This window comes from Microtus ochrogaster, chromosome 24 (assembly GCF_000317375.1).
Source record: "Microtus ochrogaster isolate Prairie Vole_2 chromosome 24, MicOch1.0, whole genome shotgun sequence".
NCBI classification, from domain to species: Eukaryota; Metazoa; Chordata; class Mammalia; order Rodentia; family Cricetidae; genus Microtus; species Microtus ochrogaster.
The window spans coordinates 27003217-27025827 of NC_022024.1; the positions used below are offsets into that span (position 1 = coordinate 27003217).

The 22611-nt window shown below is 44.7% G+C and overlaps 1 protein-coding gene across 1 annotated transcript in view; it reads left to right on the forward strand.

Moving 5' to 3' along the window:
* Positions 1-15134: 15134 nt before the first annotated feature.
* The window catches only part of Cradd (CASP2 and RIPK1 domain containing adaptor with death domain), a 153737-nt gene continuing 146260 nt past the window's right edge, over positions 15135-22611 (forward strand). The window contains exon 1 of the mRNA XM_026784564.1: positions 15135-15218. Coding sequence (XP_026640365.1) covers positions 15147-15218 — 72 coding nt within the window. The 5' untranslated portion in view covers positions 15135-15146. The remainder of the gene's footprint in view (positions 15219-22611) is intronic.

Below are 22611 nucleotides of genomic sequence, written 5' to 3' on the forward strand. Positions count from 1 at the left end.
TCGAATATTGTGAGGTCAACAAATTAAGAAATAAATCTGAGGACAGGACAGTTGGTAACTTACGGCTCCCAAGAGGACCAAGCCGCAGGGAAACATCAAAGGCCACATGGGGAAATATCAGGGCGGTCAGGGAATAAAGGGGTCAAGGGGAAAAGTCGGGCAGGAGAGACTTTACTGCAGCTTCTGAGGGGAGAGTAGCTGATGAAGGGTGAGCAGGGTCGGGATTCCCTGGTAGGAATGACTTCAGAGTATGCTCTTTGGGGCCCGTGAATTGTTTATCAATTGTTTGGTACCTGGCGCTGCTGTGGTTAGGACAGAAGATAGCTCAGGACTGGGGATGTGTAGCTTAGGGGTTGAGTGCTTGCTTAGCATGACAAAGACCCTGGCTTCGGTTGAAGGCAGTATAGGATGTGGGTTTATTAGCCGGCGCATGTCAAATCTTGCTAGCTGTAGGAACTGGTAGCCTGGCATTGCCGCCTCTCCCCGTGCCCACGAGACCTCAGGTTTCAGATAATCAAAATGGTAATTCTCTTTAATGTTTCTTATAAGATAAATATGTAACTTCTGCACTGAGTTTTGTTTCATTTCATAGCCTCTAATATTTGTTGTCAACTTAAAAAAATGAGTTAAAGTTGGGTGTGGTGACGCATGCCTTTCTTCTCAGGATGCCAGAGGCAGCAGTCGGTGGATCTCAGTGAATTTGGAACCATCCTGGGCTACATAGAGTTCCAAGACAGCTGCATAGAGACACCCTGTCTTAAAAAGCAAAGCAAAACAAACAAAAACCCCAATTAATATTTACATGAGATTGTTCTTCCTTGTTACAAATGATGCAATCACTAACTTTACATATGCGTCATCTAGGAAGCATTTGTTTTTGTTTTTTGTTTTTCGAGACAGGGTTTCTCTGTTTAACAGCTCTTACTGTCCCAGAACTAGCTCTGTAAACCAGGCTGGCCTCGAACTCACAGAGATATGCCTGCCTCTGCCTCCTGAGTGCTAGAATTAAAGGCGTGCGCCACCACTGCCCAACTTCTTTTTCTTATTTATTTAGGTATTTCTCAGACTCATGTCAAACTTCTAGAAGCCCTCTACTGGGCCTACCAGTGTGTGTTACCTTGTTCAGCTGATTTTGTTCTCCCCTGCCTTTATTATTATTATTATTATGCCGTGTGTGTCCATGATGTGTGTCCATGTGTGTCTCCTGCCACCACGTGGGTTCTGGGTATCAGATTCAGGTTTACAGGCTCAGCAGCATGCGCCTTTGTCCACCGAACTATCTTATCAGCCCTCTTTTCCTTCTGACGCACAAGTAGTTTTAAAACATAGCTAGGTCTGAAATAATTCCTACAATCCCACAGTTCCATTCCAAAGTGGCTCGCCCTGCACATTCCACCTCCTTCTCGAGTTCATCACAGCGGATGCATCAATTCTCTCTGTGCATTGATCTTTCTGTGTGTGTGCCTGTGAGTTCACACACACACACACACACACACACACACACGCACACGCACACACACACGAGAGAGAGAGAGAGAGAGAGAGAGAGAGAGAGAGAGAGAGGAGGGGCGGACAGGGAGGGAAGAGGTAGGCATGGTTTTGGGCTTACATCAGGGAGGTCTTTCTTACTTTCTAGGATGGCTAAGCATTCTCCCAATAATTTAAGCTCATTCCTCTCTAAGCTGCCACACTGATTTCCAGGGCCAGTGAACAGATGGTCCGTGGGTCCCTACTGTGTGTCGGGCCCTAGTGTCCAGAGGCGCATTCTCATAGAGCATCGCCACCACCATAAGGGTGAATAAAATTTACCACCCCATTTTGAAGAATGTATAATTCCCACCCTCAAGAATACAAGCTCAGAAGAGGACTTACTGAGTTAAAAGACTCTTGACATGTAATTGCTTTCTAAGAAGTGGGATCAATCTCCTTTCCCGGGAGAAGTGTGTAGGAATGCTTACTAACATGCAGATAGGACATTTCAATTTTAATTTGCATTTTTATATTATTTTGAAACCGAGTGCTTTTTCTTCTGTTCCTTTAGAGAACCGTGACTAATACCACATTTATTAGACAATTGTATTTTCTTACTGGATTACAAAATTTTTGTGCTTTTGCTAGCTTTTCAATAAGATCTATTTTTGTGTTGTGTTTATTTGCATGAATGATATATTGTTTCTATTTTCCTTTTAGAGTTTCAGTTGAAAATATTATTTCGCATTTGTTTTGTGCATTTAATTAAAAATATTTTATCACTATTTTATGTGTATGAGTATTTTGCCCGCATGTGTGTTTGTGTGCTACATGTGTGCCCCAGTGCCTGCAGGGACCACAAGGTGTCAGATGTCCCAGGACTGGAGTTGCAGACAGTTGTGAGCTGTCATGTGAGTTCTGGGAATCAAGCCTGGGTTCTTTGGTGGAGCAGCCAGGGTTCTTAGATACTGAGCCATCTCTCCAGCCTCTGTGCATTTAGTTTCCATGAATCATTATCATTGTCATTGTTGTTATTATTATTATTATTTTGAGACAGGGTTTCTCTATGTGGCCCTGGCTGTCCTGGAACTAGCTCTGTTCACCTGGCTAGCTTTGAACTCACAGAGTCCTCCAACCTTTTCTGAGTGCTGTCTCCTGACTGCTTTAATTAAAGGTGTGCACCACCAATGCATGGCTAATTTTCATGGATTTTGATAGACATATTTTTTAAAAATTCACTTTAATAAAGGCAAAGCATCCAGAGTTACTTCCGTTGCTGTTTCTTTTCTTATGCTTTTACTACAAAATTCTTCCCTGAATCAATCCAGAGTAATAATCATCTGTTTATCTAGTTATTGGTCTCTCTCTTCCACCCTCCGTTCTCCTACTGTTTTATGAAATGAGGTCCTCCCTCCACAACCCAGACTGGTCTCTAACTCATAACCCCCTGCCTCTGCTTCCCGAGTGTGAGGAAGGTGGAGATTCAGCATACGCTTGCATACTTGCCCTGCTTCCTTTTAATACCAAGCAATCCAAACCAAATGACAAGAGTTATGGGGAGCAGAGGAAGATCTGACTTTATTTATTTCTTTATTTTTTCGAGACAGGGTTTCTCTGTGGCTTTGGAGCCTGTCCTGGAACTAGCTCTGTAGACCAGGCTAGTTTCGAACTCACAGAGATCCGCCTGCCTCTGCCTCCCAAGTGCTGGGATTAAAGGCGTGCGCCACCGTCGCCCGGCTAAGATCTGACTTTATTATCTTTCCTCAAAGTGCACTCACAGACCTCACAGAACAAGTTCCTCTGTGTCAGGTGCCACGGTCTGTCTCCACTCACCATCCACATGGGGCCCTGCCATTCATGGACAATTTTGACTTTTCTCAGAGATCCCACTCCCGTTTTGTTTACAGTATAGACATTAATATCAATATGCTTGATATAGTCCTTAAATAATGTCTAGATCCCTACAGAATAAGCGTAAAATGGACATTTAATGGTAAAAATAATATAGATCATTTAAAAAACATTGATTGATTGATTGATTGATTGATTGATTGATTGATTTGTGTGCATGTGTGCGGGAATGCATGTTCTTTACTTTCACTATGACGGTCCTGGGTACCAGAATTAGGTTGCCAGGTTTGGTGACAAATGCCTTTGCCACTGAGCCATCTCCTTCCACCACAGGTAATTTTTACCCTTATTTCTTATTGATCAGTCTTAGCAGGTTCTATAGTTTGGGCCTTAAGCATCCTCCAAAGGTCCACGTATGTAAGACTTGAACCCCAGACTGTGGCTCTATAGCGGAGTGGTGGAACCTTCAAGAAGCATAGGAGGTTAGGTCCTTATGATGCCCTGTGCTGCCATAGGCCGAAAACTACGAAAACAGAGCAGCCATGACTAAAATGTCCAAAAGCCTGAGCCCACACACGCTTTCCTCTTCAGAAGTTGGGTTTTCTCAAGGATTTCATCACCAGGATGGAGAGCTAATCCGTGAAGGTTGTCTCTGTTTTGTTTACCGTTTCAAACAACCCTTCTTTGGTTCGTTAGTGTTCTCTTTCTGATGATAGCTCTGCCATTATTTCCTAGTGCTCGATTCAGTGAAACACGGTTACTGTATTGATTAAGCTCGGTACCTTTTTCTAATACACAGCTCTCTGATTTCTGTGCTTTGGGGGCATTAAATTTCATTTCATCTGGAAAGTATTCCTAAGCCCTTTGCCTTCCTGTGATAACACTCATCTCTACTCCTCCCGTTTAAACTTTTGATCTTAGTTTCGCAAACCTGACTCTTACGTTCCCTACAGTGCACTTAATAGAAGAGAGACAATTTAGTTAGGTATAAGCTTCAATCAAACGCAGTCTGTCTAGCCCCTCCTCAAGTTGAAAAGAGATTCCTTTAATTCTCCTGCAAGCCTGTGACTTCTCTGATGACTTTCGACATTTTCACGACCTCTGTCAGTTTTGCTTGTTTGTCTTCCTTCCAGGGCTGCTGTTCCAGGCATGCACAACCTCCAGGTCTCTAAACACCCTGAACACTTTCAGCTCAGCAGGTTGTTCTCAATTATTACGTTTTTCAGCTATATGATTTGTAACCCGTTTTGTTTTCTATTTCTTTCTTACTTTGTTAGGTCTTCTTTTTTCTTTTTTTTTTTTAACCAATATTGTGCCTTGACTTTTAATTTTTATCAAGCATGTTATTGGCCAATGTCGACAGTCCCATCTCCTCTTTTTGCTGTCTTTCTTTTAGTGATTTTTCTCCACTTCACATCTCCTCAAACCTACAGCAACAGCCTGCACAGTAGACACAGTGGTGAATTAGGTCCTGGGAGAGAGGATGGGGCCCCTTTTCACAGACTGTTAATGAAAACGAGGCTGTTATCGCTACCCGGCAGAGGAATTCTTTTTCTTCTTCTTCTTCTTCTTCTTCTTCTTCTTCTTCTTCTTCTTCTTCTTCTTCTTCTTCTTCTTCTTCTTCTTCTTCTTCTTTTTTTTTTCAAGACAGGGTTTCTCTGTGTAGCCCAGTCTGTCCTGGAACTCACGCCTCAAGCCTGGATGGCCTCAAACTCAGAAGTCCATCTGCCTCTGCTTCCTAAATGCTGAGATTAAAAGTGCCACCACTACCCAGCTAAGGGATTTATTCTTTTGTCCTCCATATCCTGTTTGGTCAGCTCAACTCCTAGGTAGCTTAACACAGAAATGACTTTGTAAGATCACGTGAAAGTACAAGGAAGAACAGGTCCAGGACTTTGGCATCAACAGCTCAAATGATGAAATAGGCACCGATAGGAGGAATTCTGAGAAAAGCATGAGCCTCACCTCAGTTTTAGGGTCATTCACTGTGCCTCAGGGCAGAGGACGGCTGGTTGGTGAAAGCAGTGGTTAAGGATATACTTAGTTCCTTTTTTTTCCTCTTGTGCACATGCATGTGTGCATGTGTACGCGGGTGTGTGGCATCCATGTGTGTATGCATGTTCACATGTATGTGTGTGTGCGTGGGTGTGTACAAAGTTGATGTCGGGTGCCTTCTTTGATCACTCTCTGCTGTCTCCATTATAACTATTAAGGCAGAAGTCGCCAATTCTACTTAGTCTAACAAGCCAGGGAGTCCCCTGCTCTGCTGCTTTCCTTCCTGGTACTGGGATGGCATGGGAGGTTTCATATGGGTACTGCGACTCTCCACATCAGCCCTCATGCTTGCCAGGGAGGGGAGCACCCTAGCTCCCATACTTGACCCCCCCCCCGACAATAGTTATAACATCTGGGATAAGCATCTTACATTTATTAGGTATCCATCATAGCAGGACACCTAAGACAATTAATTTATCGAAACAAACAATTCCTTCTGGCTTGCAGTTTTGGAAGCGCCAGTCCATGGCTCATTGCGTTGGAGTCTGTGGTGAGGCATCATGGTCCACAGTGCATTGTGAAGCCGCAGTGTTCATCTCAAGGCTGGGAAGCCAAAAGGAAGAGAAGGGGAATGGGTCCTACAGACCCATTTGAGGGCACACCCCCCCCAAAAAAAGATCTCTCATTGTGCCCTCTCTCTTAAAGTTTCCTCAAGATTCCAATAGCGTCACCCCAAGGGATTAGACTTTAACGTGTGGACATTTAAGATCAGAACAACAGCCCATCTTACTGTCATTCAGTTTCAAAAATACTAAATAAAATACTAGCAAATCGAATCCAAGAACACATCAGAACCATCATCCACCATGACCAAGTTGGCTTCATCCCACAGATGCAGGGATGGTTCAACAATCAAAAATCTGTCATTGTAATCCACTAAATAAACAAGCTGAAAAATAAAAACCACACGATCATTTCATTAAATGCCGAAAAAGTTTTCGACAAAATACAACATCCCTTCATGATAAAGGTCTTGGAGAGAGCAAAGATACAGGAACATACCTAAACATAATTAAGGCAATATACAGCAAGCCAACAGCCAACATCAAACTAAATAGAAACTCCCAACTATTCCACTGAAATCAGGAATAAGACAAGATTGTCCACTCTCCCCATATCTATTCAATATAGTTCTTGAGGTCCTAGCTAGAGCAATAAGACACCAAAGGGAGATCAAGGGGATACAAATCAGAAAAGAAGAAGTCAAACTCTCACTGTTTGCTGATGATATGAAAGTTTACATAAGTGATCCAAAAATTCTACCAAGGAACTTCTACAACTCATAAACACTTTCAGTAATGTAGCAGGATACAAGATCAACTCAAAAAAAGCAGTAGCCCTCCGGTACACAGATAATAAAAGGGCTAGGGAAGAAATCAAAGAATCAGCACCCTTCACAATAGCCACAAATAGCATAAAATATCTTGGAATAATTCTAACCAAACAAGTGGAAGACTTGTATGACAAGAACTTTAAATCTTTGAAGAAAGAAATTGAAGAAGACACCAGAAAGTGTAAAGACCTCCCATGCTTTTGGGTAGGCAGAATTAATATAGTAAAAATGGCAATCTTACCGAAAACAATCTACAGATTCAATGCAATTCCCATCAAAATCCCAGCAAAATTCTTCAAAGACCTTGAAAGAACAGTACTCAACTTCATTTGGAAAAGCAAAAAGCCCAGTATAGCCCAAACAATCCTATGCAATAAAAGAACTTCTGGAGGCATCAGAATCCCTGACTTCAAACTCTACCACAGAGCTACAGTACTGAAAACAGCCTGGTATTGGCATAAGAACAGACAGGAGGACCAATAGAACCGACTAGAAGACCTGAATATCAATGGATAAGGAAAATGTGGTACATTTACACAATGGAGTACTACACAGCAGAAAAAATAACGACAGCTTGAATTTTGCAGGAAAATGGATGGAGCTAGAAAACATTATTTTGAGTGAGGTAACTCAGACACAGAAAGACAATTATCACATGTACTCACTCATAGGTGGTTTTTAAACATAAAGCAAAGAAAACCAGCCTACAAACCACAATACCAGAGAACTTAGACAACAATGAGGACACCAAGAGAGACTTACATAGATTTAATCTACATGGGAAGTAGAAAGTAGAAAAAGACAAGATCTCCTGAGTAAATTGGGAGCATGGGAACCTTGGGGGAAGGTTGAAGGGGGGAGGGGAGAGGCAGGGAGCGGAGCAGAAAAATGTAGAGCTCAATAAATATCAATTTAAAAAAAAGATCGGAACAACAGCCCATTTTACTGTCATTCAGTTTCAGTACTGTCACTGGGGAAATAGGGCCCTGCCTCAGAGTGCAGTTGTTTGAAAACTAAGAGATAATATGTAAAGTTTCAGATATGACCCATAGTTGGAATTTTTTATTTTATTTTATTTTTTTAAGACAGGGTCTCATCGGGTAACTCTGGCTGCCCTGGAACTCTCTATGTTGTCCAAACTGGTCTCAAACTCACAGAAATCTGCCTGCCTCTGCCTCCTAAGTGCTGCAATTAAAGGCATGTATCACTCTCCTTGGCCTCCATCATGTTTCTTCCCAAAGGAAATCATAGCCATGGGACAAATGAATGAATATGATCAACTTTCAGGGACTGTGAATAACTTTTCATTTCATTTGTCGGTGCGCTCATACTTACGCTCTTCTCAGTCTGAAATTCATGCATATCCGAGATTCAAGACATCTTCCACCCTCTCCTCCTACAAGCAAGTTGAAGCTTTCTGTGTTTGTAATCGATCTCACTTCGTTTCCCTCCTGGGTTCCAGAGCACAGGCCGAGGGTGCAGGCTGTGCCCCTGCGCAGGAGCGTTCACGGCTGCGGGTCTGATAGCTGCTGCGGAGTTTTCATTGTTTGTTTGCACCTCCTTATTCCTTCGCCCTTCTTTTGCGCTGCATGCTCCCGCCCCCGCAAACAGCTGCTATTGTTGGCCTCTGCCGTTATTATTCTTGCGAACACTGGGAACCGTTCTTTGGTCCAAAGTCTTCCCAGCTGGCTCTTGGCTAGTATTTTCCAAAACTGAGACGTTTTACAGTTCCCAGTCTCTCACATCAGCTGTGCTTTCTGTATTAGAGATAGTCATGGCACGCTCAAAGGCTCTGAGTCATTCCCTCCCTTCCACCATGGCTTTAAAAGGGACAGAGAGTTCAAACTCCTAAGACAGACAGTGACGGATCACTTAGTTCTTTTCTGCTTGGTGGGATGGCTTGAGTCAAAGATGCTCTTGTCTGCTCCTCCTCTGGGTCCTAATTTGTTCTTGAAGTCCACGTGGTCCCGGCAGTTGTTTTCTAAGTTGTCTTCTGTTTTTATTTCTCTGTGAATAATTCTTAAGGAGTTCCAGACTTTGGAATGGGTACCAGACTTTGAAATCTCATAGACCAAAAGTTCAAAACAACATCAACCACGAAAAAGTTGGACAATAACATTCTGTTACATTGTATGGGGGGGTAAAAGAAGAGGAGGGGGGTATCATCTTTATCAGTACAGTATCATAGAAGAATAGTTCATATCGAAATCGAAACCAAGGAAATAATCCTAGAATAAAGGAACGTCCTTCAAGCAGAGTTCATTTAAAAGAGAAACCAGCTATGTGGTGTATTTCCTATGCTCTGCTCCAGACTAGAGAAACCCTCTAAGCCACCCGCCGAAGGAAGGGCTCTCCCTACACCCTCCTTCGAGGTTATCCTGAGCCCTCTTTCCTGATGCTGTCTTTATCAGGTCAAGGTTGTTCCTACCCCACTCTTTCCCTTCTTGCTTTAGCAACATTTACAGGCCTTTTTTCCGGCAAAGACGTCAGTGTCGCTGGAGAGAGCCTTGGCCATCAATTCTGTTAGCCTGCGTGGCAAAGGAGCTGGTGACGGGAAAGCCGGCAGTGGCAGCAGCTGTGAGCTCTGCAGAAACAGAGCAGCTGCTCACTGTCATTCCAGGGCTCTCTCATCATTCGTCACTCACAAGGGTAGCCAAGGTGCCCTCCTGCATCCTTGTCCTAGCTCTCACCTGGGCAGAGGGAGCCTGGTATCCTTCATCTTGGTGCCATTTGTCTTATTCTCTTCAGGGGCCGCTTGTCAGGTCTTTACATCAGATTCTGGCCTGTGGCCCGATGTCACACACAATACAGGGCCACACAAGCCAGGATTCCCACTTGGCTTCCCTCAGATTTTCTTCCCCCACCCCCTTCTTTTTGAGGCTAGGTTTGGCATAGCTAAGGTAATCTGCAAACTCTGAGTAGTCAAGGATGCCCTTGAATTCCTGATCAATCTGCTTCCCCTTCCCAAATACAGAGATTACGGGTGCCACCATCCCCGGCTTTTTGTTGACGTTTTGAGGCAGGATCTCATATAGCTCAGGCTAGCCTCAAACTTCCTATGTAGCCCAGGCTGGCCTGGAGATTATGGTCCTACTTTGTCCTCTCAAACCCTGGGATGACAGGAGTTGAGTCACTGGGCCTGGCTCAGATTCTCTTAATCCCAACCACAACATCTACAAAATTCAGAGGAAGATGAGGTGTCTGGTGTTCTTGGATGTTCCTTTGTTTTCTCCCTTCCCTCTCGTCCCCTCCCCTCTGGTCCCTTCCCTTCTCTTCCCCTCTTGTCCTCCCCTTCTCTTCTCTTCCTCCCTTCTCTTCCCTCCCCTCCCTTCCCTTCCCCTTCTCTTTTCTTGCCCTCCCCTCCTTTCTCCCTCCCTTCCCTCCCCTCCCCTCCCCTCCTGTCACTTTCCTTCTCTTCGCTTCTTGCCCTCCCTCCTCTTCCTCCCTCCCCTCCCCTCCCCTCCCCTCCCTTCCCTTCCCTTTCATGGAGTTCATTGTAAGAACTGGTGGCTTCACACTGTCATTCTCTCTTCCTCCAATTTGCAAGCAGTCAAATAAAACCACACGCGTTAGGGGTCAGGACGTTAATCTTCTTCCTCAGAAAGGCTACTGAATACAATAAAGTGGACAGAGAGTCCAGTTTTCAGATCCAGAAGATTTCGTTCCAGCCATGGCTTCACTTGCTGCTGGTTGACTTGGGCAAAATGGGAACGAAAATAGTGAGATCAGCCTCACGGGACTGATGTAAAAAATCAAATGAGATTATCAAAATGCTTGTTGCCAAAATGAGTTTTTATCACTTCTTAGCATTTTCTTTCTTTCTTTCTTTCTTTCTTTCTTTCTTTCTTTCTTTCTTTCTTTTTTTTTTGCGGGGGGGGGTGTAGATACTAGAAATGTCCATGAGCTAGCAAAGACACTGGATTGAAGTAATCAAGTTTCAAGACGTTCTTTCCCTACAAACAACATATCCTTCTAGAATTTACTATCTGACTCAAGTAGGCACACAGTGAAGTTAAGATTTCATAGCCTTATGTCAGATGCTATATCCATAAAGAACACTGCTGTTTAGACCCGAACTGAATAAGGGCAGCAATGGATAAGCTAAGGTGGTCAGGGAAATGTCTGTAGCCTCAACCTCAGTTGTCTGGAGCCTTGACCCTACACAAAGAGCTACAGACAACTTCCGAATGCCGAGAGCTGGAGAAATAGCCTTACCCAGGGAAGAGCACACAACTGGTTGTTCAGTGCCAAATGGTCCACCCTGTGAGCATCACACAATGAATGTACTTGAGAGGGAGGAATATGGGTATATGGGAAGGCTTGGAGGGAGGAATATGGGTATATGGGAAGGCTTGGAGGGAGGAATATGGCTATATGGGAAGGCTTGGACGGAGGAAAGGGAATGGATAAATGATAGAATTTTCTTATAATCTCAGAAACTAAGAGAAATACTTTAAAATATTTCCTAGTCGTTTATTTTGGTTTTTAGATTATGTGTATGTTTGTGTGTCTGTATGTGCCCGTGAGTGCAGGTGTCCACGGAGGCTAGAGGTATTGTATCTCCCTAGAGTTCCAGGTGGTTGGGAGCCATCTGGTGTGGGTGCTGGGAATCGAACTCAGGTCCTCTGCAAGAGCAGTCTTAACTTTTGAGCCGCCTTACCATTTTTGCGTCGATAAAGAGCTATGTGACTGAAGTTCGGTGAACAGATTGTGGAAGCAGGTAGTGTATGTCTCTTATGGGTCTGGTTAGGTTAATGCCCCAAACCTACTGAGCATCATAGTTTGGCAACATAACAGTGGAGTACAAGTGACTTACCCGTGTGATAGCATGCTTCAGTGTCACCAAGAGCTCCCGAGATGCTTTCATTCCCGTATTGCTGGCCAAGGAAAAGAGCAAACTTTGAAGGAAAAAAAAAAAGTTCCACTGATTGTGTCCCTTTGATACCACTGTGGAGTTGAACCACCATGATCTGGCAAGAATCTATGTGGGAAGTCTATGCGCCCTTTTCTCGTTTGGATGGTGGGAACAGCAAAGACCACACAACAACCGCCAGGCTGGAGTTGCAATGTAACAACCTCGGAGCCCAGATTCTGCCCTCAAAGTGTAGGTCTTTGTATATATGCTTCCCTTTCTGCCTGAAGTGGCACCCACCCCTCAACAGTGTGTTGATCCTGGTTGATTTCAGGACTCAGCTCCAACACGCCTTCTAGAAATGGCCCACTCACACTCAGTGCTACGTTCTATACATGCCTCCTTAGAAAAGTGACATATCTTTTGTCAACTGCAAACATAATACATGTTCATAATGGTTCCTAAGGTTTGGATATGGTTTGAGTGTATCCCCCAAGAGTGTGTAGGCTGGGAGCTTGCTCCCCAGAATGGTATTGAGGAGAAGTGATAGGTCCTTTAAGAGGGAGCCCCCCATCCCCCCTTCCTCTGGCTTTCTGTCTTGCCATGTGATCTCTCTGTCCTTCTGCCACCACTGTGATGGCATCTGCCATGAGGTCCTCACCAGGGATCAGTTGCTTCTGGTGTCATACCCCTGAACTTCCAGAACTGTAAGCTAAATGAGCCCTTTTTCTTGAAACTTACTTGGCCCCAAACAAAAAAAGTATTTTGTTATAGTAAATGCTAATACATTGCTATAAACTTTGGAGTGTTCAAATATTCAAAACAAAATCCCACAATCTTCCATTATCTCATCGTCTAAGGGGAAACATATGTTTTCACAAGTACAACTTAGTTTCCCTTCAATTTTTGTACGTGTTTTTCCCTTTTAATTATATGTCATGAAGGATTTTCTGTTTACCTATAGGGCATTGTAAAATTTAGTATGCAATAGCTTGTAGATGTCCCATAATTAAGCATACCTAAGAATTAAGCCTTCTTGTTATGATTGTTTTATTATAATGAAATTTTCATCTTAGTCCATGATTCTGAGATGAACAGCCTTGAATGTAAATCTTTTCCTACTTCTCTGATATTTAATTTTGGAAGATTCTCTTATTTTGTTGAAGCCATGAGTATGACTGTGGGTTTGTGTATGAGTGCAGTGTCCTCAGAGGCCAGAGGTATCAGATCCCCTTGGAGCTAGAGTTGCAGACATCTATGAGCTGGGTGCTGAAAACCAAACTCAGGTCCTCTGCAAGAGGGGCACATGCCCCTATCTTCTGAATCATCTCCCCAGCTCTTTTACTTCTTGAAGATAAACTCTTAGGAGTAAAATTCTGGAATCAAGGGGTGAGCAAACGGATCCAAAGGTGAGGAAGGAGAAGTGGAAAACCTTCCCAGGCCCTGCCCTTTGCTTCCTAGTGGGTCTCTCCTAACACCTCCTGCACAGAATTACAGCATCTGCCTTTATAAAGTCCAGGCTGTGGCAAAAGGGGAAGACTATACACTCGTATTACGACTCACAAATGAAACTCCTTCCTTTATATGATTGAAAAAATATTTTCGTACAATATATATTGATTATGCTTTTCTTCTCCCCCAGTTTCTCCCATGAAACACGTTTCTAATTTAGGGGGGTGGGCTGCTGAGATAGTTCAGTGGGGAAAGGCGCTTGCCAGCAAGCTTCATGACCTAAGTTCGATTCCAGTGCCCACCTGTGTACCAGGATTTTTCTTCTGGGCCATCAACCAGCTCCCGAATCATGACATGGAAACTTCCTATTATAAGTTAGGAATGCTTGACTTAGCTTAGGCTCATTTCTGGCTAATTCTTTTACCTTAAATTAACCTGTTTCTCTTTATCTTTTTTTTTTTTTTTTTTTTTGAGACAGGGTTTCTCTGTTGCTTTGGGGCCTGTCCTGGAACTAGCTCTTGTAGACCAGGCTGGCCTCGAACTCACAAAGATCTACCTGCCTCTGACTCCTGAGTGCTGGGATTAAAATTGCATGCCACCACCTCCCGGCTTTTATTTATCTTTTGCCTGGAGGCTTTTTACATTTTCTTTCTGTGTCTCTTACTTTCATGGCTTCCCTGGCTGCCTGGCTGATGGCTGCCTGGCTGCTTGCCTTTGGTGTTTTCCTTTTTTTCTCCCTTGTTCTCTTCTCCTTTTCTCTCTTGCCTAGATTTCTCCTCCTGTTATCCTCCCTGCCTGCCATTCCCACCTCTCTCTCCTCGGCCTAGCTATTATTGGACATTCAACTTTTTATTAGACCAGTCAGGTGCCTTAGGCAGGCAAGGTGAAATGGCAACACATCTTTTCCTAACTAAACAAAGGCAGCAGAAACAAATGTAACCCATCCTTACCTCGTTAACAAAGGCAGCAGAAACAAATGTAACAATTGTAATAACACCTTCACACTGTTAAAGTAACAGTCTGCAGCATAAACAAATGTAAGACATCTTTACATCGTCAAAATAATATTCTACAACACACGGAAGAAGGACAGACTGACTCCTGAAAGTTCTCCCCTGACCTCCCTCTACATTTATGTAGGTGCTCACATGCCCCGCCCCTACATAAATGTAATTAAACATTTAACTTGTTAGGAGACAAATACTTTCTCAGGCACTTTTGTTTATAGTTCTGTGACTACGAGTGGGTATAACATTTCTTCCCCAAATCTCCATTGGTCATCATATTTCTTGTATGATTTGCTGTTATGACTCACATATAATGCATCGGTGTCTTTTGAAATCCTGTAAAAGCTCGAACCGCATCAGCCAGACAGCACAAAGGAGACCCTTCACACAAATGGATGTCTGTGTTTCCGCATGAACAGGCATAGTTGAGAGTGTGTTTTCTAGTAATAAGGATAGATGGAAGTGTGGCTCCAAATGCAGTTGGCCTCTAGGGACTAAAAGGTCCTGGGGGAATTGACAAGGTAACCCAGAAACAGAGGCTTTCTAAGGCAAGCCATGAAGTCATGCCCAAACCTAGCCTTCTTCTCTGTGCTTCAGAGTTTTTCATTGGCCAGTGTTTGAATCACCTTTGGCACAGCCTTTATAATGCCATCCTTTTTTGGAACCACAGAGGAAAAATAAAATCCATCCCCGTGTGAAACCACTACCCAGACGGTAATTAGAGAATTGTTCACCTGGACGGTGATATTTGTTAATGAGCCTTTCTGTAATTATCACCCAGTTTTTACCAAGTGTGAGTCTCAGTTAGGAGAAACTGCCATGGTCTCCTAAGAATGAAATTATAGAATGTTGGAGAACACAGGCCAGAAATGTCAGTTCGTTGCCAGAGAGCTAATGCGGTGAGTCACTGGCTGGAATCTAGTGTTTTATTGGACCTCAGAAAAGCTTCTCAAATTTGCTTTGAGAGGCTTAGGAATTTATCTCACAAACCCAAGAGCTTCAAGCTCTGACCGAAGAAAGTGGACGGATTTTTATTTCATGATAAAAGTGTTTACAACTTTTTTTTTGTTTGTTTTTTGCCTTAGGGGTGAAAACTCAGAACAGCCTTCCATGAAGCCTGGGATAAATGAACGTGCTGTCCCTTTGTATCCGACTGATGATCTTCATCAGCACAGACAGGAATCAGTATCACATTCAGGTAATAAATAATTACGCGCTCCTTGCTCTGTCAATAACTAATTACTTGACTGTGTTAACAGAACCAGCCTTCAGGTGCACCGCTATTTAGATGCGGGAGAACTGATGGGGTGTGATTACATTGACCTTTACAATAATTTATCCAAGTCAAACTCTTCACAGCCCCTGCTTGTGAACGGGGGGGGGGGGGGGAGGGAGCTCAACAAGCCCCACCCCTTTCCTTTAACCTTGGGAAGTGGATACATCAATACCAACCCCGCTCCAGGTGCGCGTGCCAATAATTAAAACCTTGGCATGGCTCTGCAGGAAAGATATGTAAACCGTTCCAGGCCGGGGCTGTGAATTGATTACTGTCTTCCCTAATCAATTGCAGACATCCTTAATCCTGTGTCATCCTGACAGCAGAGCCGTCAACGGCAACCTGATGAGAGTCACAAGGTGCAGAGGGCTGAAAGTCGTTCATCTCCCCTGGCATGCATGTGGACGGAGAGATCCTAGAAATACGTTGTTGATAAAAGGAACCCCCACACACCTTCACATAGACCACACACAAATATTACTCCTCTCCCACACACATGCGCACTCCTGCACATACACATGAGCATGAACTTATGAAAAAAAAAAAGAAAGAAAAAGAATGACAAAAGACAAAGTAAACACAGCTATGAGCTACTGTCCCATAATAATCAGTTAACAGCCACGGATGGGCGCTTTGGATAGCACACATGACGTTGCAGCTAAGATGCTATTAAATAGTTTCCAGTGAATGACTCTTCGTTGTACTGAACAAAGAATTTTTGTTCCTGTACAGCCTAGAGCTGCTTCTGTTGCTTAGCAATGGGTTCTACCATCCCATCACAGGTTTGGGGTTTTCCCTTCCAAGGCACAGCACACCCCCAGGTATTTCCAGACCACTGTACTCCCATGAAAAAGAACCCATAATCATTCTGCCTTTCATCTAACAAACCAAAACTCCTCAAGGCCACACACTTTCTTTTGAGGCTGCTATAAATTCACCGTCCTCTTAAGTGGAAACTGTATCCTCTCTCTGTGAAGTAACTTGGGGACAGACTGGCCTTTGAGACCAAGAATCGTCCGTCGGCTAATACAGGTACAGAGTTGGGGGCTAGGCATCTTTGTGCGGATGCAAGAGGCATCTCACACAGGGTCTTTGAACACGCTTTGTATGCTGTAAAGTCACAACCCTAAGGTACGGACGGTGTCTCCTCTGTGAACTCTGTGATGCTTAGGAAAGATTAACTTGGGGAGAAAAAGCAAACTGGATGGGACAGTATGCTATTAGCTGTTAGATGACAAAGCGTTCAAGGAAAGGCCCTTTAAGGATCCTGAGAGGGTGGAAGGGTAAGGGAAAGAGCCCGTGCTAACCAAGTGCCTCCCGTGCAGTAGGCACTTCAAATGGACGGTCTCTGCCAGTAGTCGTAAGAGGACCTCCAAGCCACCACCGCCATCCCTCTTCATTTTCAGGAGAGGACAGGAAGTCATAAAGGTTAATTGGCTCGCTTGTAAACCAACCCAGGACTGGGCGAAACAGGAGGGCCCTGGAGAGTAGAGCCAGAGGAAGGTCCTCCCGTTGAGCTGCCCCTTCCCACAGCTCTCATTCCATTATTGGTAAGCGCAGGGCTGAATTCCAGGCGGTGTGGTCCTCAGAGGACACAGCTCAGCTTCAGTTCAGGCTTCGGGACCTTTGTGAATACCCGTCCTTTGGGCCAACAGGAAGTCCCCTGGGACACAGGTAAAGGAAGAAGGATTTCTTTTGATACGGTCTTTGAACAAAGAGGCCTGTGGAATGGTACGGGATTTGTACAGACATAGTCTGACCCACAAAAGCACAACTCCTATTTTGACAGCAGTCGAATCTCTTCCAACCTCACCGGTTCACATTTCTGGCCCAGCTATCTTTCTCCTTGATTGCCTTCAGAACACTCTGGCCTCTTCTGAGGAAACCTTTCCTTGAATTTTATCTCCTACCCTGCTGTAAAGACTTTCCAAGTAACAGGGCACTTATCACCCCAGACACCCTGACACAATGCCCCAAGGTCCAGTATCACTTAGGGAAACAGAAGATAAGTTGTTTTCTTCCACAGAGAAAAAGATAAGACTTGGGTGGGGAAGGGTCCCTCACAGCACCAGGCTGGGCTCAGGGAGTGCTCTGCCTTCTTTTATGGGCTGGGTCGGAGCAGGAGACACAGAAAGGGCTCCTGTATTTCTCAGGCAAATACAGTTGATTATCTTCATGGGCCCTGGAGACAGGAAGGACAGAATTCCATCATGGCCATGGCCACACCATTTCTAAGGAACATTTGTATAATGCATGTGTGTATCAAGAAGTGAAATGATTGTTTTAGGTGTGCATTTGTGCACGTGTGTCTGTGGGTGTACATATGTGCACCTTGTGTAGGTCATACCATAAAGTCAGGTGTTAGTCTTCAATTTCCACCTTGTTTGAGACAGGGTCTCTTGTTTTTCTGTTTTATCAGGCCAACTGGCCATGAGCTCCCAGGGAATCTCTGCTTCCCATCTCTCGGTGGGTGTGCTGGGATTACTAGTGCTCACTTTGGTTTTTGGGATTCGAACTTGGATTCTCACACTGTACGGCAAGTGCTCTTACCGACTGAGTGCTCCACCTAGCCCCTGCTAGGTTTAGTTTTGTGCAACATTGCCAACGGTCGTGAGAACCTGTCATACACACAAACACAAACCACAAGATACTAACTGTAATTTCTGTGATTGCATGTACCATTGAAATGTTTTTATATTGGTTTTTCTTTTTATTTATTCTTTTCTCATACAATACATCCCAACTGCAGCCTACCCTGCCTCCACTCCTCCCAGCATCCTCCTCCCCTCTCCCTCAGATCCTTTGTTCCTCTTGTTCCCTTCAGAAAAGGGCAGGCACCCCAGGGATATCAACTGAACACAGTTAACAAGTTGTTACAAAAAGACCAGGCACAAACCCTCATATGGATGAGGCAACCCAATAGAACAAAAAGGGTGCCAAAAGCAGACAAGAGAGTCAGAGACACCCCACACTCTGCACTGTTAGGAATCCCACAGACACCCCAAGCTAAACAACTATAATATGTATATAGAGGACTTAGCTTAGACCCATACAGGCTCTGGGATTGCCACTTCAGTCTGTGAGCCCTTATGAGCCCTGCTTAGTTGATTCTGTGGGCCCGGTTCTCCTGGTGTCCTCAACCCCTCTGGCTCCTACCGTCCTTCCTCACTTTCTTTTCCACAGGGTTCCACAGGGTTCCACAGGCTCTGGCTAATGTTTGGGTGTGGGTTTCTGCATCCGCTTCCGTCTGCTGCTGGAGGAAGCCTTTCTGATGACATTGTGCTAGGCACTGATCTGGAGTTCTGGCAGTTGACTAGGCCTCTGGTCAAGCAGGGGGCTTCCGTCTGAGTTGTGGGTACGGTTTATATTGGTGTTTATGAAACACTACCACAGAATATGAAGAAGAATGGTAAGATTTATGCTAGTAATTTTCTTTTGAAGTGCTTGGGATTGAACCCTGGGCAACCATGCTTGCTGAATATGCACTCTACCACGGAGGGGGGGGCTACAACGTCAGCATAATTTTTAAATAAAAAGACTGAGGGAATAAAAAGAAATGAAGAAGGAAGGTCCTGCGGGCTCCTAACTAGGGGGGAGGAGAAAGTTTATTGTAGATAAAGGAAAAACATAGCCAGAGGCAGAGACACCTGGGGGAGGTCAGAGTGACTGTGACCCCCAGCCAGGAGGGGGAAAGGGACCGTGATGGTGGTGGTGGGGAGTCAGGAAAGTAAAGGCTGGTGTCTCGGTTAGGGTTTCTATTGTTATGAAGAGACACCACGGCCAAGACAACTCCTATAAAAAAGTATTTGATTGAGGTGGCCCCTTACAGTCCAGAGGTTCAGTCCATTATCAGGAGAGAAGCAGGCAGACGTGGTTCTGGAGAAGGAGCCGCTGACTCACTGAGTGTGGCATCTCTGAGCCCTCAAAGCCCGCCTCCACGGTGATATGCTTCCTCCAAGAAGACCACGCCTACTCTAACAAGGCCACACCTCCCGTTAGTGCCATTCCCTTTGGGGCTATTTTCTTTCAAACCACCTCAGGTAGACAAAAGAGGTTGGGTAACCAAAGTGACTGGATTATATAGGGCAGAGCTTCTGCTGGAAGGGCCGCCCAGTTCCTGTGCTAGAGTTTAGGGGAGGGTGCCCGGGTAGGGACTGAGGGATGCTGGGAGAACCTGGCCGCCAGGTCTGCTTTGAAATAGGCACCTCAGCCTTTTGACCCAGGTTCGACGCCTATCAAAGACCTCTATTTCACTTTGCCGTGCCCCACCCACCCCGCGAGTAATTTAAGTGCTGCCTTCTGGCTTTTTTCCTCTGCTGTGCTTAAGAGAAATTGTCAGTGAGCCGTGAGGTGGTTGTCTGGACGGTTCTGACGTGCTAGGGTGATTGGGATGTGGGATGCTTAGGTAGCTAAAGTGAGGGTGGGTCTGGAAGAGATTAGCATTTGAAATCTGTAGACTGAATACAGAAGACAGCCTTCAGCCACAGGGTGGGTACCGTTCAGCCCTGGAGAACGGGACCTAAGAAAAAAGAGTGAATACACTCTTCCTAGCTGGAGCATCCTTTTTTTTTTTTTTTCCTGCCTGCAGATAGCAAAGCTGCTGGTTTGCAGGCCTTCAGGCTACACTGGGAGTGCCAGCACCTCAGAATCTCTCTTCTGGTAGTTGCGAGGGCTGAGGGTGTTAATGGCTGTTAAGTAAGAAGACTTCACTAGACCTTAGCCATATAAGGATCTGTCTTTGTTAGGGTTGCCCCCAACTAACTCGTATAACATAATTATCCTGCTTCTATTAATCTGTGTTCTTCCATGTAGTAGCTATTTTACCTCTTTTCCGTTTCTGTACGTTGAACTTTTTCCTTTTTAAAAAAAAATACTTGCTTATTTATTATATATACAATATTCTGTCTGTGTGTATGCCTGCAAGCCAGAAGAGGGCACCAGACCTCATTACAGATAGTTGTGAGCCACCATATGGTTGCTGGGAATTGAACTCAGGACCTCTGGAAGAGCAGTCAGTGCTCTTAACCTCTGAGCCATCTCTCCAGCCCTTGTTGAACTTTTTCCAAGTCTCCTGGCATCGCCCGTACACCTAGATCCGACTTCCCAGTTTCTCTTTCGCCGCCCGAAAGTCCCACCCATACATACCTCCTGCCTCGCTATTGGCCATTCTGCTTTTTATCACAGCAAACGCAGCAATACTTCCTCACACACTGTACTGATATCCCATAGCAGGGAAGCGGAAATAAGAGCCAGACACAACCACTGTGTGAGACACAGAACAGACAGGGAAGAGTTAAGCCTCGCTGACACCAGTGCCCGTGGGAACCCTGCTTGAGCTGCTAAGCCACTTTGAACTGGTGACCGAATCCGCGGTACAACCTGGGAACTCCTCAAGGTCACCTTCACTTCCTTCCAGCTGGAGCGGGGTGTGCGAGCGCTCCGTGCTTGATTCCAGACAACGAGAAGAAGGAGGCACCGGATATAACATTTATCCAGCCAGCACTCCCTGGGCCTTGCCGCATGGTTGGTGTTATCAATAACTGTTCATAATAAACAATGGCATTTTACCCAGAGTCGAATCAGAGAGGATCCTCCCTCCTTCACTATCTTCTCTCCATCCTTCCTCCCATCCTCCCTTCTTCCTTTACTTTCTTCTTTCCTTTCCTTCCGTCTTTAATCCTTTTCTCCTCTGTAACAAGTCTTTTTCTGTACTGCCAGGCAGCTCCCGAAAACTGACATGGAGACATCTTATTAATTATGAAAGCTTGGCCTATAGCTTAGGCTTGTTTCTTTTTTTTTTTTTTTTTTTTGGTTTTTCGAGACAGGGTTTCTCTGTGGCTTTGGAGCTTAGGCTTGTTTCTAACTAGGTCTTATAACTTAAATTGACCCATTTGTATATATTTTTATACATTTTTAATTGATATTAATTGAGCTCTACATTTTTCTCTGCTTCCCTCCCTGCCTCTCCCTTCCCCACACCAGCCCTCCCCCAAAGTCCCCATGCTCCTAATTTACTCAGGGAGATCTTATCTTTTTCTACTTTCTACTTCCCAAGTAGATTAGATCTCTGTAAGTCTCTCTTAGTGTCCGCATTGTTGTCTAAATTCTCCGGGATTGTGGTTTCTAGGCTGGATTTCTTTGCTTTACGTTTAAAAACCACCTATGAGTGAGTACCTGTGATAATTGTCTTTCTGTGTCTGGGTTACCTCACTCAAAATAATGTTTTCTAGCTCCAACCATTTTCCTGCAAAATTCAAACTGTCGTTATTTTTTTCTGCTGTGTAGTACTCCATTGTATAAATGTACCACATTTTCCTTATCCATTCTTTGATCCCATTTATATTAATATATGTTTTCTCTTCCATCCTGCACCTCGTGTTTCCTCTCCATGTCTCCTGACATCTCCCTTGTTGGGAGCCGCAGACCCCTGGTTGCCCCCTGACTTTCTCTGCCTGCAGCTGCTCTGAGCGCGAGACCCTGACGTCAGGCTGGTGAGTCTGCAGCTGAAAGATCCCGAGAGCTGGGCGTGGCTAAGGATTCCTATATAAGCTGCCCCTGAGCACAATATAGTGGCATTTGGCATTCTTGTATTAAGGATGACCCTTGACTACATCTCTTTCTGTCTGTCTTTGTCTCTGTGTTTGTCTGTATGTTTTTAAGTCTCAAGCTTAGTTCCTGGCTCACATACCTGTCCTGTAGTGGCAAGGGAGCTATAGGACCATCAGGATTTTGCAGAAATGTTTGGGTGTTTACACTCCTTCATCCCTAGATACCTCCTCCCCTTCCTTCCTCTCCCTGAATCCTAGCTATACCTCCTATCTAGCTATTGGCCATTCAGCTACACCAATCACAGCAATATACCATCACACAGAGTACAAATACCTCACAAAGCTCCTCCTCCTCCTCTTCTTCCTCCTCCTCCCCTCCTCCACTTTCTCCTTCTCCTCTTTTACCTCCTTCCTTTTCTACCCCTTTGTATAAACCAGACTTCTCTGTTACAGGATATCTGCACACTGAGGATGTATTGTTGTGACTGGTTTAATAAAAAGCTGAGCCGGGCTGTGGTGGCACATGCCTTTAATTCCAGCACTTGGGAGACAGAGACAGGCAGATATCTGTGAGTTTGAGGCTGTCCTACAGAGTGAGTGCCAGCACAGGTTCCAAAGCTACACAGAGAAACCCTGTCTCAAAAAACAAAAACAATAAATAAAATAAAATAAAATAGCTGGGCGGTGGTGGCGCACACCTTTAATCCCAGCACTCGGGAGGCAGAGGCATGCAGATCTCTGTGAGTTCGAGACCAGCCTGGTCTACA